At 42.8% G+C, this 18,710-nt stretch overlaps 1 protein-coding gene across 6 annotated transcripts in view; it reads right to left on the reverse strand.

The window, feature by feature from the left end:
• Positions 1–204: 204 nt before the first annotated feature.
• The window catches only part of adtrp1 (androgen dependent TFPI regulating protein 1), a 21,812-nt gene continuing 3,306 nt past the window's right edge, over positions 205–18,710 (reverse strand). The window contains exons 2-7 of one of the 6 annotated variants that reach the window (XM_048608325.1): positions 16,336–16,485; positions 16,106–16,207; positions 15,753–15,868; positions 15,239–15,390; positions 9,253–9,342; positions 205–2,352 (exon numbers count right to left, since the gene is read on the reverse strand). In XM_048608325.1, coding sequence (XP_048464282.1) covers positions 2,321–2,352; positions 9,253–9,342; positions 15,239–15,390; positions 15,753–15,868; positions 16,106–16,207; positions 16,336–16,485 — 642 coding nt within the window. In that variant the 3' untranslated portion in view covers positions 205–2,320. The other 5 variants (XM_048608328.1, XM_048608327.1, XM_048608324.1 and 2 more) reach the window with 5 other exon arrangements.

An 18,710-nucleotide genomic window follows, 5' to 3' on the forward strand; every position in this document is an offset into this window, starting at 1 on the left:
GACCTGTTGCCCTTTGCATTAAATTCCCACGCTGCTTTAAAATACCAGAAATATATACTCATTTGAACTGTGCCTCAGTCCAGAAATGATCTCTTCTTCCTTCTTGTGCCAAGCTCACTGCTCCTGCTTAAGGAGGCAGTAACAGGTCATTGAGAAAACCACAATATAATCAGGCAGCAACAACACAGTATTGTGAAAGGGTAATCATGTTTGACAATTTATTAATATTATTTGAGGATACAATAAGCAGGGAGATAAAGTAGAACCAGTAGATGTAGGGCATTTTCATTTTCAAAAGACTTTCAATAAGGTGCCACAGAAAAAAAAAATCACTGCACAGGATAAGAGTTCATGATATTGGACTGATGTATTAGCTTGGATAGAGGACTGGATAACTAACAGGAAACAGTGAGTTGGAAAAAATAGAACAGTATCAGATTGGCAAACTAGTGTATTGCTGCATGTACCTGTACTAGTGTTTAATATTTATGATCAATATTAATGATTTGTAGCCAAATTTGCTGATGTTACAAAGATGGGTAGTAAAGCAAACTGTGAAGACGATACAAAGAGTCTACAAAGGAACACAGAATGGTTAAGTGTGCAGGCAAAATTTGGCAGATGGAATGTGTGAAAATATGAGGTTGTCCAATTTGTCACGAAGAATTCAAAATGCTGCAGTACAGAGGGCGTTGGGTGTCTTTGCACATGAAACACTGGAGGCTAGCAGGCAGGCAAGGGAAGTAACAAGGAAGGCAAATGAAATCCTGGCCTTTGTTTGCAAGGGAAACTGAGGACAAAAGTCAGGAAGTCTTGGTACAATTGCACACATTATTGATTAGATCACACGTGGAGTACTGTGTACAGTTTTGGTTTCCTATTTAAAGGATAAACTTGGTATGAAGGCAGTTCAGAGAAGTTTCGTTTCATGAAATCCTGAGACGAAAAAGTTTATTTTCTTTAATCTTTCATGCAATGTGAGCATTGTCAACAAGGCCAGTATTTGTTCCCACATCTAGCTGCCTTTGAACTGTGTGATTTGCTAGGTCCATTTCAGAGGTCAGTTAACAGTCAACTACATTGCTGTGGGTCAGGCAACACATGTAGACCCAGATCAGGTAAGGACAGCAGATTTCCTTACCAAAAAGGACATTAGTGATTACAACAATAAATGATAGTTGTCACGGTCACCATTACTGAGACTAACTTTCAATTCCACCAGATCCCACGTGCCGAGAGCAGCCTGGGCCTCCACTTGTCCAGTAACATTACCACTATACCATCATCTCTAAGTACGAAGGTTGGCCTAAACTTACTGGAGATTAGATGAATGAAATGTGCTATTTTTAAGAAAAAGAGGCTTGACAGGAGGGATGCTAAAAGGATTCTAGAACTAGGGATGCAGTTTCAGAATAAGTCTTCTATTCAAGAGGTCTTTCTTCTCTGACGGTTGTTTCAACCTTTCTCCCCCAACAGAGCAGCGGTGGCTGGGTCACTGAAAATATTCAAGGCTAAGGTACACAGACTTTTGACCATAACGCAGTAAAGCATCTTGGGCCACAGACAGGAAAGTTAAGGTCATTAATAAATCAACCAATGATCAAACTGAATGGCAGAACATGCTCAAGGTGCCAAATGGCCTCTTAATCTGGTCTCCAGGATAGGAGTGAGTTTTGGGCAAAAGAGTAATTCTGGTTTTTCTTTTTCCAATAACCAGGTCCTCAGTGAGTTCAGGTACGAAGAATTAGAGTTCGGAATAGAACAGGCTGTGACTCAGCTGGAATAGCCCTGGTGTGAGCAGAATGCACACATTCTCCAGAGATGAGATGTGCTCTTTACCCTGTTGTGTATAATGCACGACTGCTGCCAGTTGATGGGTCTAGAAATTTGATTAACATTATCACATAAGCTCAGTAGAAAATTGCAAGGCTCCTGCAGAGATTGCAGCTCGACAGAATCACCAGGCGAGCAGAGGCTGAGGCCTGACACAGGCTTAATGGCTGCCAGTTACTGATTACGTCACCAGCTGCATGTCACTGGTCTACTACCTTCATGGGTCTGATGATGGTGCTTGGATGGGGTGGGGGGGGGGGGGGGCTTAATAACTCAATGCACATAAATTTAATAGGTACTTCTCTTGGAATTCCATCTTATTGGAGATTAACCAGAAATATATCTATCTGAGAAAGAAAGGATATTTCACTGTGAACACAGCTACTGTTGGTGATCCTTAAATTAAGTGATCATGGGCTCAAAATTAAGATGCCACAACAATTTTTCCACCAGCCATCACGGTATTCAAATCCAAATAGTCACCACCTCACTTTGATTTTCTCATGGATTCCATACTTTCTGAAATAAAACAACACAAAAACAGTCAGAATAACAGAAATTATTAGCGTTAGACAGGCTAGAATCTAAATCATGCACAATAGGTTACAGATAAAGTTTCCTCAAAACTGTCCCCATCAAACATTACCGGGACAAGTCCAATGTAAGATTAGATAAACTCCCTTGAACCTTTTAAACCGAAAATAAAATTCTTTCTATAGTGTCACCATTAAACACTCTCAAGGACAGGTACAGCATGGGGATAGGTAAGGAGTGAAGCTCTCTCTACATCCCCATCAAATGCAGCTAGGACAAATCAGCACAGAGTTAGATACAGAGTAAAAGGTGCCTGTAGTTTTCTGAACAAAGTAAACAAAAAGCTTCCTCAACACTGTCCCCATCAAACAACCCCATGATAGGGACAGCATGGGATTAAAATAGCGTAAATCTCTCTCTACTCTTTCAAACTGGAAGTTCTTGTCTACGTTGTCCCCCAAACACTCACAGGACACTCAAAAGGAGCAGGAGACATAAAGAATACAGAATCTCTCTCTATTCTTTTAAACTGAAAGTAAAGTTCCCTCAACACTGACCCCATCAATCACTTCCTGGACAGTGACTGCATGGGATTACACACAGAGTAAAGCTCCCTTGAAACTGTCTCCATCAAACACTACCAGGACAGGTATTTCACAGAACTAGATTATAGAGTACAGCTCCAGCTAATCTTTTAAACAGAAAGCAAAGCCATCATGACACTGCCCCCACCAAATACTCCCAGGACAGGGACTGCATCGGGCCAGACACAAAGCAAAGCTCCCTCCCGTCTTTCCAAACCAAATGTAAAGCTACTTCTACCCTTTTAAAATGAAACTAATGCTCTCTCAACACTGTCCCCGTCAAACATTTCCACAACAGGATCAGCACTGGATTAGATAAAGAGTGAAGCTTCTTCTATGCTTTTACTATTTCCTTGACACTGTTCCCATCAAACACTTCCAGGACAGGTACAGCATGGCAATAGAAACAGAGTAAAGCTCTCCCTACTCTTTTAAACTGAAAATAAAGCTCCCTTAATTCTTGTAAACAGGAAGTTCCTTCCACACCAAATAGTCCCAGGACAGGGGCAGCGCAGGGTGAGACTACATAATACTAAATATTACTGTACACTCACAGGAATGTAAGCAATGTGACTGACTCTTCTTGTTTCTGAAACACCACAGCACTTAGTTGGATTAAATTACAATTAAGTCAGATGGACTACCTGACATTGAGCTTAGCAATGGCAAACAGCATTGTCAAGCGTGTAAAATCTTCTTTACTGACATCTGGGGGCTGACATTCCACATAAGCTGCTTGCATGTGTCTGTGCACCAGGAATTCGGAATTTGTGCATACCCTGTAACAGTCTGGCAGTGGACAGTTGCACACATACAAGCAATGAAGGAATCCTCCAGACCTCCATGCAACACCTTCCTGACAGCTATGTAAAGGTGGCCAATGGAGGATTCTCGGATTCAAGGTACCATAACAAACCCAAACCTTCTGAATTTCTACTCAGACACCCACCCACTCCCAGCTTCAGACTAATTGTAAAAACTTTTGATCGTCAAAGCAGGCACTGGGAAGGGGAAGAAGCCAGGTCGCATCATTTCCAGTCAGGGACCTGTGTCAAAAACTGTAGAACAGGGTGAGAAACTCCTGGGGTGTTCAGCCTTCTCAGCAGTGATTAGGAAGTTTAGGTACAGGATCTGTGAAGCAGCAGCCATTCCCTTAAGAAAGTAATATGTGATGCAAATTTAGCTTTCATATTTTAAAGTTTTTTTTCTTGACATGTCTAAAATATGTCCAAAACTAAAGGAAATGAGTCATCAAACACCAAAACCACCAGGGTATTGTGAGATGAAGGTGATGTGCAGAGAGCACAAAAAGACCAATCCCAATATGGTGAAACTTCTCATTGATCATGTCATACTTGCAGCAAAGACGAAGGTGTCTATGCTTTAGGTGCAAGACATTCATGATCCTGTGGTGAAGTAATCAACAACTACTGAGGGCTGGCGCAGCAAGCATTACACCTTGTAGAATGCATTGGGTTGGTCATACAGAGACAGTTGTTGGACGAATTCTGCAAATCAATACTTACACCTTGAGAGTGGACAAAAGTATGGACATTTCAGTACAAAAAATTACTTTGTACATCAACATTTTGTTTTTCAACCAGAATCTCAACTTGTTTACAAGACTGTCCTTGCAGAAACCTTGAACTGCTTGCAACAGTTCCTCCTTTGTGGCAGCAATCAAGCAATTTTATGTTAACAGTCACCCTGATTTATAGAAGATGGTGATGTTTATATCAAATGAAGTTTGTTATATTGGGAAAGGAAAAGTGAGTCGTGCGACAAAATTATGTTGATCACAGAAAAATCTGGGAATATTTACAGCTGGGGTATTATTTATGTAAGATACTGAAATACTTCCAAGAATAATTTATGCAACTTTCAGCAGGTCATCGCTGAAGATTGGAGAATTTTGCAAATGTCACAGCGTATGATTTGGTGGCATTTCAACCTCAGAATGAAGTGTGTTGACTATCAAGATGTTTTAGAGCATTAAACAAATATTGCATGAAAATATTGTGGCTTTGTGAATGTTATGTTGCATTGATATCTCTGAATGATGCTCAGTGAACTGGCAAATTCTTACAGAGAAACTGTTCATCAATGATTTAAGCTATGCAATTTGCAATGGCCAAGATGAGTAAACGGAAGACTCAGTATCTAGGTGAACAGATTTGAGGGATAAAGTTAAGGTGGTTATGGATGCTCTTGATTGTGACATAGACACTGCTGCAGTCCTCCAATTTATTCAACTCTGATGTGACCACCTGGAAACCAGATTTCCAGACCAGGATTTACAAGAAAAGCACGCAATTGATCAAGTTGCAATCACCAAGACAACTGATCGTGAATTTGAAAAAGACAGTATTGTGCAATCAATATCAAAACATTCCACTTTTGTACCAAGCTATGACAAAAGTCAAGACAGGTTTTATTCAAACATTAAGTGACTTGGTGAAATATGCTCTAAAAGATAAGCAGTTTCAAAAAAAAAAAAGTCCATTCTCCTGGATATTTGTGCAACATTTCAGGCATCAAGTGCTGACCGAATGTGGATTTAGCCTCATGAACTTGATTCAGTAAATCCAGAAACAGGTCAACTGGACAACTTTATGCAAATTAAATCATAAATTTCACCTGGACAAAATATCAAGCTGAACACAGCATGTCATCGTTGGGCAGCAATTAAAGGTAAGTGCAAAAAGCTGCCAACAAAGGAATGAATAAATTACTAGTGCCCTCTTTTGGTCACATAGTATATTTGGTGTTCAACCATGAAACAGGACCAAGACTTTTGAGCCCAGCAAAAGTTCATTTATTTTAGCAGGAAGAATATCTGTCACAGTAAAATAATACACGTGCACCTAATAGTAAACTGTGGAAGAAAAATTGCAATACACCTCTCAATGGATGCAATGTGCTGCTCAGACTATCCGGAATTCAACACAGGAAATACTGCTGGGGGTGAGTATCAAAATTCTGAGGGCTGCCCCATAGACAAGCAACAGCCTGTCATAGTCATTTACATGGAATCATACCAAACATCAACATCAACATCATTGGAGACATCCTGAGGTGGCAGCACACAGGCAAGGAGCAGTTACCCTGGGAATTTTGAGGAAGTATCACTTGAGAGAAATCAGTTAACGTTTCACGTCAACAGGTGTTGCCAGACTTGCTGAGCTTTTCCAGCAATTTGTTTTTGTTACCCTGGGACTTCTCAACTTTTGACTACAGGAGCCACAAAATCTCCTGCACCAAGTCAACATGGAAAAATAAACTTGGTAGTTCCACTATCAGATGATTGTGTCCTAGAAGACTGCAGGAGGCGGGTGGTGAGAACCAAAAAAGGGAAAACATTGGTCACCTTGTCTTCACTAAACTACCTGCCACAGATGAGTATATCCATGACAGGATTAATTGGATTGATCACCACAAAGTCATTGCTGGGCAAAGTCCTGCCTAGCAACTCAACTGGGCATCCGAGAGACATCATGGACCATCAACAACAGCACTGTGTTCAACCACATACTGTAACCTCAATCTAGCATATCCACACTCTACCATTTCCATCAAACCAGGAGATCAACCTGGTTCAACGAGCACAGGAGGGTACGCTGGGAGTAGTGTCCGGTATACCTAAATATGAGGTGTCAACTTCTGAAGCTATGACAAACGATTATTTGCAAGGTGAACAGTGGAAGCAGCATGCAACAGACAGGGCTATGCGACCTTACAACCATGTCTAAGCTCTGATCTGGTGGACAATTAAACAACTCACTGGAGGTGGAGACTCCACAAATATTCCCATCCCTTATGAACAGGAGGCTAGAACAGGAACGCCGAAGTCAAGGCTGAAATATTTGTCTCCAACCTCAGTCAGAAGTGCTGAATTGATGACCCATCTCGCCCTCCTTCAGAAATCCCCAGCAACAAAGATGTCAGTTTTCAACCAATTCAATTCACTCCATGCAATATCGAGAAATGGCAGAGGGCTCTGACAATATTCTGACAAACATGTGGAAGACTTCTGCTTCTAAACTAGCCAAGCTGTTCAACTACAGCTATAACCCTGACAAAATGTCCTGGGCACAAAAAGCAAGAAAAATCCAATGTGGCCAATTACTGCCTTATCAGTCTACTCTTGACCATCAAAGTGACAGAAGGGGTGGTCAACAGTACTATCTAGTGACACTTGCAAAGAAATAACCTACTCAGTAATGGGCAGTTTGCATTCTGCCAGGGCCAATCAACCATTCCTGACCTCACTGTAGCCTTGAATCAATTGTGGACAGAAGAGCTGGACTCTTAGGAGGTGAGCAGAGAGTGATTACACTTGACATTAAAGCAGCGTTTGACTGGGTGTGGCATCAAGAAGTCCCAGCAAAACTGGTAATGATGGGAATGATACAAAATATTCTGCATAAAATATTCCCTCAGGACAAAATAGGTCCCTATACTCAGCAGTGACTGATGTTTCAACATCACTTACTGTTCGTATGGGAAGATCTGGTGCTCAGATAGAAACCCCTCTATAACGAGCCAACGTGTTAAACACAGAAATGAAGTTTTAAAAGAATGTTGTGTTGCTGATCATTTTATTTCAAGGTTTTACAACTTTTTAAAAAAAGTGCAAACTTTTCCCTGTGGCAGCTGCTGACTTGACACAAACAGTAAATGCAACCCGAACAACATAGGACCAAGAGATAGTAGGAACTGCAGATGCTGGAGAATCCAAGACAAGGTGCAGAGCTGGATGAATGTTTCGGTTTTATCTGATGAAGGGTCTAGGCCCGAAACGTCAGCCTTTCTGCTCCTATGATGCTGCTTGGCCTGCTGTATTCATCCAGCTCTGCACCTTGTTGTCATAGGACCAAGAGCTTGGCTTTGATAACTGAAAACAATACATTTCCTGGGGAGTGCTGCCCACACCATTAACTGCAGAATCCACCATGCCTGAGTGAATACATCACTATTTTGGGAAAATTTGTGTCCTTTGGAACTTCAGCCCAATTATCCAAAAGCAGATTGCTGCAGAGAGCTGGAGCAGGGCAGTGGTTACAGACCTTCCACGTGTGCAGACAGTGTGCTGGTAGGCCAGGACTGTTACAGGGATTCCTCAGGATTTCAGCTTGCTGTGCAGTCTCAGTAACTCCCAGTCTGGGCTGTCAGCTTTTAGGAAAGTAAAGGAAACACATTTGTCTTTGAAAGTTCAGTTTTAGTCAACTTAAACTTGAATCCGAATGAAGGCAGGCAGGTGAAGGTTATTTCCCTTCCTTGAGCAAAGAAGCTGACAAGTGTTGAAACAACTTCTCTCACTCCAGGGTCGGGATGACATATTTATGACGCACTGCCCCACGAAGAGGACAGTTGTGATGCCTTCTCTTTTGGAGTCGCATATACTCAGCATCACTGAGTCACAAACTCTGGCTATATCAAATTATCAGCATTTCCCAGCTCCAAACATCATTCCTTGATTACACATCTCAAATATCCTTTATAACTAATAAAGAAATCTGTAATGAATTGCACTATTTTTCCTAAACTGGTTGAAATCGCATCCAAAAAAAAAAAGCACAGTCTGCAGTCATGGACAGGTCTAGGCTTCATCTTCACTGATCAGAAACAGCAACCTCGAATGAATCTTCATCCCACATCCCTCTCCTCCACTCCACAATCACCCCCCACACCCCCAACCCAACCTCACTCACTCCCCCAAGCCCCAAAGTATCTGGTGGTGCTAAGGTCAATTCGTACTTCTCAGTGAGACATCACAGGTTGGGAATCAAGCTGGAAGATCCCTGTCCTGTCTGTCTCAGTTCCACACTTGATACCGCATTTACTCCTGAACTCACTGAGGAGATAGGTTTCATTGTCCTTCGGAGACTGGGCAGGTGACTTTTTAAGGGGAGGCGAATAGGTTTTCGATAGTCAACCTCTTTTTGAGTGTCGGTGTCCAGCTCAGGATCCCCAAAGGGGTCACTGGTTGACTCATTCTGTTCAGGAGTGGACAGCTTTGCTCTGTGACTAACTATAGTGGGAGACGGACAGCGAATCACAGGAACAGCTGGCTCGGCCTGGATGAGGGGCAGTGCACTCAAACTCTGGGCAATATTTCCCATTAGGTCAATCATCTGGTCCAGCTTTCCTGCCAAATGTTCAAACCCCTCCTTTTGAAGATCTAGAAGCTTCTGCTGGAAAGGGTCTGGGAATGGGGTGAGATTCCCACAGGACTCTGAGACAGTTGCTGCAGTGGATGGAGATGCAGAGTGAGGAATGTCAGGATTGCTGTGTTTCTCACTTGCAGCCTCGCTGGCCGAGTTCAACCTGCACTCCTGTGACGGATCTCGATCAAAGTAGCAAGATTCCTTCCCACACTGATCCGGGAGACCTATTGATATATAATTCAACTTTATCAATAAACATCTGCAGCAGTTCATAAAATAGCTGATTAAACAGATACCAACACACACTCTGTTTCAGACTGATCTCATACACAACATTGACTAATCAGACAAATGGTCACTATTGTGGTCTTGATCTAGAAGGAACTAATGTCTATTTGTATTTAACAAAGTTTCAGTTGATGAGCATTTTGGGGATAGTAACCATGATGAACTTTCAAAGTCATTATGGAAAGGGATAAGGATAGTGCAGGAGTCAAGTGTCTAAATTGAAGGATCTGGCAAACGTAGACTGGGAGCAGGTACCTTTTGGAAGGCTGGAGTCTTTTAAAAGTAGTAGAGTGAAAATTCAGGGCCAACGTGTCCCTCTAAGAGTAAAGAGCGAGGACATAAAGTCCAATGAACCCTGGTTGTCAAGGGATAGAGAGTTTGATAAAGAAAAAGAAGGAAGCATATGTTAAGTATGTATTAAGAATAAGAGGATTACCAAAGAAATAATGGGACCTATTAGAAACTAAAGGGGCAATCTACACATGGACCCAGTGGACTTGGGTGAGATCTTAAACGAATACTTGTGTGCATTCACGAAGGAGAAAGACATTGTAGCTGGGGATATTAGTTGTGATGGTGAGGTTCTAGAACACATTGAGGAAATTATCAGATGTTTTAGCAGACACAAGATGCATAAATCCCCAGGACATGACGAGATGAATCTACGGGAGACAAGGGAGGAGATTGCCGGGGCCCTCGGTGATATATTTAATACTTCACTGGCCATAGTTGAAGTACCAGATGACTGGAGGATAGCTAATATGGCTCCTTTGTTCAAAAAGGGTATCAGGGATAGGTTGGGTAATTACCGGTCAGTTAGTTTGACATCAATGGTAAGGAAATTATTGGAAAATTCTGAAGGACAGGATTAATCAACACTTGAAAGGCAGGGATTGATCAGATATAATCAGCATGGATTTGCTAAGAGGGAGATCCTGTCTGACTTTATTAAGATTTTTGAGAAAAATGACTAAAATGTATTGATGAGGGTAGTGCAGTTGGTGTGATTGACATGGACTTAGTAAGGCCTTTTGACAAGGTTCCATACGGATGGTTGGTCCAAAAAAGAGCACATGGGATCCAAGGTAAATTGACAAACTGGGTCCTAAACAGGCTCACAAATAGAAGGCAAGAGGTTATGGAGGAGGGTTATTTTCTAAGTGGAAGCCTGTGACCAGCAATACCACAGGGATCAATGCTGGGAACCCTGCTGTTTTGTTATGTAGGTTAATGACTCGGATGTGAATATACAACATTTAACAATTAAGTTTGCAGATGGTAAAAATTAGTGGTGCTTGATAGAGAGGCTGATGTCTCAGGCTTCAGTCTGAAATTGATCAGCTGGTAAATTGGGCAGAGTAATGACAGCTGGAATTTAATCCTGATAAGTACAAGGCAATGCAATTTGAGGTCAAATTAAGGTATACACAATGAATGGTAAGTCCCGAGCACTGAAGAACACCTTGGTGTCCAAGTCCCTAGATCCCTGCAGGTGTCAGCACAGGTTGACAGGGTGGTGAAAAATGTATACAGGATACTTGCCTTCATTAGCCAGGAAAGAAAACACTGGTTAGGCTACAGATGGAATATTGTGTGGAGTTCTGGTCACCACGCTAATCAGCACCACTGTAGAGGGTGCTGAGGTGATTCAGCAGGATGTTGCCTGGGATGAAAAGTCTCAGTTATGAGGAAAGTCTGGATAGGCCAAGTTTGTTTTCCTTAGAACAGAGGAGGCAGAGGCTCCGGGGAATCTGATTGAGATATACAAAACTGACAGGTTTCGATCATAAGAATCTCTTCCTCATGGCAGACATGTCTAAGACCAGAGGGCATAACTTTAAGGTGAGGAGCAAATGGTTTATAGGAGATATGAAAAAATATGTTTCACCCAGAGGGTGGTATATATAATGAACATGCTGTCTGAGAGGGTGTTGGAGGCAGATACTCTAGCAACATTTAAGCAGCACCTGGATCAGCACTTAAGACACCAGGGCACAGTAGACTGTGGACCAAGTGTATGCAAATATGATCAGTGTAGTTTGGTGTTTGTTGGTCAGTATAGACGTGGTGGACCGAACGGTTTGTTTCTTTGCTGTATGACTCTGATTGGTTCCCTGGCTTCATGTCTGCATGATCCAGGAACTACCCAAGTCACATGTCCCCCCATTCTTGCTCCCCTAGTCACACACCTCATTCGTGGACCCTTGGCTCTCTGCCCCCACATTCCCTGAACCCCAGCTACACGCTCCTCATTCCCAGATCTTCAACCTCCGTGGTGTTCAATCGTGTTGCTTGTTGTTGACCTGAATACTGACACAGGTCACACCAAGTTAGTAATGGGCAGTTGGGAAAGCTTTTCAGCCAATGTCTGCATTCAGAGGATGGAAGTGGACTCCTCCAAATCACCTGTCTTGTGACTCTTCACTCCCCTTCCGCCACAGCCCACAGCGACTCTGATCTTTACCACAGCCTCCCTGTCACCAATGTAATTCCCCTGCTCCCCGATTATCCTGGCAGTCAGGGCACAGCACAGATACTTAGGTAATCACAGACTGTGCCACAGAACATAAACACTGATGGTAGAGCACTGGAAGATTAGTGGGTCCTGCTGGGACCATAACAGACACATGCAAATTCAGACAGCACAGCACAAACAAAATCAGGGTTAGCGTGAATATGGGATTGGGTGGAGATCAGAGAGAGAGGTGAGGGGTCGGATAGGTGCTTACCTTGACTGGAGTTGCTGGTTGCAAGCGTGGCTGGCTCCACACCAGACTATGCAGCGCTGCTAACTCTCATTGTGGCTGACAGGACACATTCACAATCTGTGTCACTAAAATAAGCTCAGCACGAAAGCACATTTTCTACAATAAGCAGCAAGAGCAATTAGCAGAACTGATGAGAGAGCAGAGATCACTGAGTAACTAACAATATATGGAATCCCCACAGCATCACCGGGTACCTACTAAAACTCAGTACTGAGGGCTTAGAGAGTCACTTCCCCAGTCCACTTGCCTCTTTCTGAAGCTCTCTCATCCATTTCCATAAGCGAAAACTTTACTGAGAATGCCAATCTATATACTGGAGTCTGGTTGGTCATGACTGCTCACATATGGTCTTCCTTAAAAAAAAGTGTCTCCGTGTCACTCTACATTATATCACAATCTCAGAGCTACACACCTCACAGTTGAACATAGAACAGTAAAGCATAGGAATGGGCCCTTGGCCCACAATGTTGTGCCGAACATTATGCTAAATTAAACTAATCCCTTCTGCCCTTGTTCTATATCCCTCCATTCCTTGCATATTCATGTGTTTATTTAAAAGTATCGTAACACGCTCCACTGCCATCCCTGGCAGCGCATTCTTGACTCCTACCACTCAAAAAAAACCTTGCCCCTCACATCACCTCTGAACTTCCTACCCTCTCTTTAAATGCATGCCCCCTAGTTTTAGATATTTCATCTCTGAGAAAAAGATTCTGACCATCAACCCTATCTATGCATCTCAATTTTATAGACTTCTATCAAGTCTCCTCTCTGCCTACACTGCTCCAGAGAAAACAACCTGAGTTTTCGTTATTGTTCAAACTCTCTACTCCAGGCAAATCCTGGAAAACTTCTTCTGCACCCTCTCCAAAGCCTCCACATCCTTCCTGCAACATGGCAGCCAAAGTGAACAATACTCTAGGTGTGGCCTACCCAAAGTCTTATATAAAGCTGCAACATGACATCCTGACTCTTGTACTCAATTCCCTGACCAGTAAAGGCAAGTATGCCTTACTCTTTCTTTACCACGCTATCTACTTGCGGGAATAGAGGGAGCTATGGACTTGAAAACCAAGATCCATCTGTACATTAATGCTGTTCAGGGTCCTGCCATTAACTGTATACTTTTCCTCAAAATTAGATCTCCCAAGTGCAGCACCTCACATTTACCCAGATTAAACTCCATTAGTCATTTCTCCACCCATATCTGCAACTGATCTATATCCTGCTGTATCCTTTGACAACCTTCTACACCATCCACAACTCCAGTGATCTATGTATCATCTGCAAACTTATTAACCCCACCATCTACATTTTCATCCAGGTCATTTATATGTTTCATAAACAGATGTCCCAGTATGATTCACTAGTCATGGACCTCCAGCCTGAAAGAACAACCTTCCACCTGGTGCCTTCTATGGGCAGACCAATTCTGAATCCAAGTGGCCAAGTCACTGTGGATTCCATGCATCTTAATCTTCTGGATGAGCCTACCAGGAGGGATCTTGTCGAAAGCCTTACTAAAATTCACATAGACAACATCCACTGCTCCACCCTCATCGATCACCTTCGCCACCTCCTCAAAAAATTCAATTGAGTTTATAAGACATGACCTGCACAGTGCTGACTGTCCCTAATTAGACCGTGCTTTTCCAAATGTGGAAAAATCATATCCCCAAAAATTGTCTCCACTAGCTTCCCAACAGACTAAAGACTCATTAGTCTATAGTTTCCTGGATTATCCTTATTTCCCTTCTTGGGGTTGGGGTTTAATCTCCAGCACCAAGCCTCCTTAGAGTAGCACATGCTCATTAACCGACAGTTATGCCTAGTAACAATTTTTATTCCTGCTTTCTCTCTATGGAACGTAAAGTTTACCTTCTTGCATATCTATATACTTAAATAGTGCTGCACGGCCCTGGGAGTGTAGAATGGTAAAGTGTGGAGGTAGCTTCACTTTCAATTGAGGAGAGTAGAGGGAACTGTACTCTGTACCTAACCTTAAGTCCCAATTCAGTAAAAGGTCTTAAATAATAACAGTACAATAGATAATAAAAAAAACAGTTTGATGAGCACTTTTACTGATAGCAATACAGCATTTTATAAATCGCATTGTATATCACGAAAAGTGAGATGTGCAGATAATGTGGAGAAACCAGTGTCACAGAGAGGGTGATGGATGTGCCTGGATTTGTGCACCTAGACAGATGGTTGAGACTGAGACAAGGGTAAAATCTGCTGTTGAATTTGTGTAAAAATGAGAGAGATAGAAACCCTACCCTCCTGCACTCAACATTCCAGCATTGACAGTCAGATTATCTTTCACGATTGCTCTCAATAATTATTGAAATCTCAGCTTTGAGACCCACGAGCAAGTCACTGCTTAGGAGATCCACTCCAATACCACAGTAGAGATCCGAGTATTTCAATAGAGATCCACTAGATTGTCAGTACTGAGATCAAGCTAGGACATGGAGAACGAATTCAGTAAAATTGTTTACTTTGAACATGAATTTTAATTTAATTTTTGGAGCAACTCCACAACCTCAAACTAACCACAATCAGTATGACCACCTAAGCTCTCTCTTTTTCCCTTTTCCTATATCTGAATAATAACAGGCTCAGTGGTTAGCACTGCTGCCTCAGCGCCAGGGACCCGGGCTCAATTCCACCCTCAGGCGACTGTCTGTGTGGAGTTTGCACACTCTCCCCATGTTCTGCGGTTTCCTTCGGGTGCTCCAGTTCCCTCCCACAGTCCAAAGATGTGCAGGCTAGGTGGATTGGCCATGCCAAATTGCCTGTAGCGTTCAGGGATGTGTAGATTAGGTTGGTTATAGGTGGAGGGGTCTGGGTGGGATGTTCCAAGGGTCAGTGTGGACTTGTTGGGCCAAAGGGCCTGTTTCCATACTCTGGGGATTTTATGATTCAGTTGCTTAGGGCAAACAGTTACATTTTCACATGAATACAATAGGAGATCAACACGAGACCCAAATAAGTCAGTGTGTACGGAGTTTGCACTGGGGTTGAATAAGGACAGGGCTCTGCTCAGTTGAGTTGGACTTACCCCATCTCCAGCGATGCAGTTTCTCACCAACAACATACAAAGAGACAGTTACAAGGACAGCTGCTGTCAGGAAGATACACAGGCCAATGGGACTGAGCACCTCCAGAATGGGGTAGACCCAAATAGATGACCTGTGCTGAATCCAAAGTACCCTGAGGAAAAAAAAAACGATAGCGAAACTTATGCATTTTTTGTACTCATTAGGTGGTATCACATGGAAGGTGCAATAAGAATACACACAACCCCTCCCAAAGGAGGAAGGGAGATGGTATGTCAGATGAGGTCAGGTGGGGGGAACCACAAGAGGGAAGGGAGGTGGGGCAACGCAAGACAGGGGAAATAAGAGAGATGGAGGTCACAGGTTCGTGCGTGCTGAGATTCAGTCAGACAGCTGGGGGAAAAGAAAGACTGGATCAACACCTACAGGGTATGGAGCTTTGTCCAAAGGAATGTGTTTGAAGTTGGTGCCTGTTAGTGCATAATCCCAATTCCTGGAAATCTGAAAGGAACTCACCAGAGCAAATAGGAACTGCAGAAGGTGACAAGAACAGCCAGGCATCCCTTGTGATTGGGCCAGCGATGTTGCACCACAAACAGCTCCAACATGAGCAGCACCAAGACTACTGTGTGCTGCAAAGAACAGAAATACACAGTGTGAGCAGTTCAAACTTGAGGGTGGGGGATTGGGTGCAGAGTATGGGTGTGTCACAGGTAGTCGGGGTGGGGGAGGCAAGGCAAATCACAGATTGGTCAGGAGCACAAAGTGCAAGGGCATCCAGTCTGACTGCAAGAAGCCAGAATATGGGAAAGCAGACTGATTTCACCTGGCAGTATCAAGCTGAGGGTTTCGGACACACTCTCACTCACCATTGCATGATTCAGCCAGGTTGGGATGATTTTGTCGAGTTGCTCTGGGTAAACAAGTTCCCGGTCATAGGCATAAAGAATCCAGAAACTCATAACGACAAACTGACAGAAAAAGAAAAAAGATCAGTCAGCAATCCAATGCAATCCATTTGAATTAGTCGGTGCTGGGGATCCACGCACATCCCAGTACCAGTGATACATATCTTGGTGTCAATGAATGCTGTACTTACAAAGCCAATGGGAAAGGCTAGAGCTGAGAACAGCCAGTCCTGGAGAGCACTCATCCTCAATGACAATCGCTGCATACGTTTATCAGACTGAGAAAGGCGCCACACTAGGTCTGTGAGGACACACACTCCAAAAAATGTAGTCTGCAGGACCTAGAGAGGGAATAAGATCAATAACACCATCTTTCTATATGGATCCAACAATAACCTGACTGGGGAGAACTGGACAGTGCTGAAGCAACAAGCCCAGTAGACAAAGTGTGCAAAACAGAGCGAGAGCAATTTTGGTACAACATGACAACCAGAGAGACAACTGATTACAGGTGCTGGGGTGAGGAGAAAAGGAGCCTGGGAATATCCATTCCGATTGGAGCCAAGTGAACAAACCTGTTACCACTAATTTATTGCGGATTCAATGACAGGCTATTGTAGTGTTATGAACATTGCATGAAATGAAAACATTTGCAATTATATAACTCCACCAATTACCTCAAAATATCCAAAGCACACCAGCCAGAGATATTTTGGAAACAATCATTGTAAGAGTCATTTACAGCATGAGGGCCGTTCAGCCCATTAAGTCCGTGTCAATTTGCTGCAAAGCAATCCAGTTAGTCCCATTCCCCTGCTTGATTCCCAGAGTCCTGCAAGACTATTTGCTTTAAAATCGCCTCCAATTTCCTTTTGAAATCATTGATCATCTCCACTTTCCACTAATCTCATGAAAGCAGCAGGTTCCATTTTATTATCACAATGTTTAAAAAACAATCTTCCTCATCACCTGTGCAACTCTTACCCAAAACCTTAAATGTCATCTTTGTACTATCAGCTAATGGGAGGAGTTTTTCCTTTTTCTACTTTTCTTATATATACTTAGCATAACCATATACAGCTTTATCAAATTACTCATTGATCAGGAGAGCAACCCCAGCCTTTCCAACATCACCCTGCAACGAAATCGATAATCACAGAAACAATTTCTGCACTCTCTTAAGGTTACAATGTAGGAAACAATCACGGAATAGTAACAGCACTGTAAAATTATTAGGTTAATTTTAAGAATATTAGTTGCCAAAATAATTAAAGCAATCTACATGTTAAATCCTTAACACGTGGTTTTATTAAAAAACCTTGTTAAATAGCAAAGCTGGAAATCTTTGAAGTAGGGCACAATATAGAAAGATGCCAAAGTAGATGGATTTTGGGAGCTTGTGACAAGTTGTGAAAAAGCAAAGACTTCAAGCTTGTCTGAGAAACTGGCTGCATGCAAGAAACCACAGAATTGGAATGACTCCGCCCTCCAGGAGATAACATTTCAACACCAAGACAATAGACAGAGCGGGTTGTGAAAATCACTGTGCAATGTGTGACAAAATTACTTTCTTTTTACGCACTTTTTTAATCATTACTCATTCATAGCATGTGGGCACTGTTAGCTAGGCTGGAAACAATTGCCCAGAGGATCATTAACAGTCAATCATTTTGCTGTGGATCTGGATTCACATGTAGATCAGACCTAACAAGGACAGCAGACCTAACAAGGACAGACATCCTTCCCTAAAGGACATTAGTGAACCAAATCAGTTTTTATAACAATCAATAGTGGTGACATGGTTGCCACTGGATTAGCTTTTTAGTTCAGACTTCCATTACATTCAAATTTTACCATCTGTCATTGCGTAATTTGAACCCATGTTTTTAAAACTTGATTCAGAGATAGTAGGAACTGCAGATGCTGGAGAATCTGAGATAACAAGGTGGAGAGCTGGATGAACACAGCAGGCCAAGCAGCATCAGAGGAGCAGGAAGGCTGACGTTTCGGGCCTAGACACTCCTTCAGAAATGGGGGAGGGGGAGGGGAGATTTTGAAGCTTGTGAAGTCCACATCGATACCATTGGGCTGCAGGGTTCCCAAGCGGAATAGGAGTTGCTGTTCCTGCAACCTTCGGGTGGCATCGTTGTGGCACTGCAGGAGGCCCAGGATGGACATGTCGTCTGAGGAATGGGAGGGGGAGTTGAAATGGTTCGCGACCGGGAGGTGCAGTTGTTTAGTGCGAACCGAGCGTAGGTGTTCTGCAAAAAGAAAATCAACCTGCCCTGCTTCCTGAACAAAGTAAACTGCGTCGTTTACATTCCTATTTGTAGCCTGGAGAGAGAACAGCATATTTACTGTTATGTAACAAGATACCTGTAAATGCTAGATATCCTGAGGATACCTCACTGGAACTCACTGGAAATTCTCACCTCACCAAAGGAATAATTCACAACTGGGAACTAATGATTTTATTTTGAATCTCAAAGCAAGTAATCTGTTAAAGAGATAACAATGTATAGAGCTGGATGAACACAGCAAGCCAAGCAGCAGAGGAGCAGGAAGG

This window comes from Rhincodon typus, chromosome 19, assembly GCF_021869965.1.
Source record: "Rhincodon typus isolate 14 chromosome 19, sRhiTyp1.1, whole genome shotgun sequence".
Taxonomy (NCBI): domain Eukaryota; kingdom Metazoa; phylum Chordata; class Chondrichthyes; order Orectolobiformes; family Rhincodontidae; genus Rhincodon; species Rhincodon typus.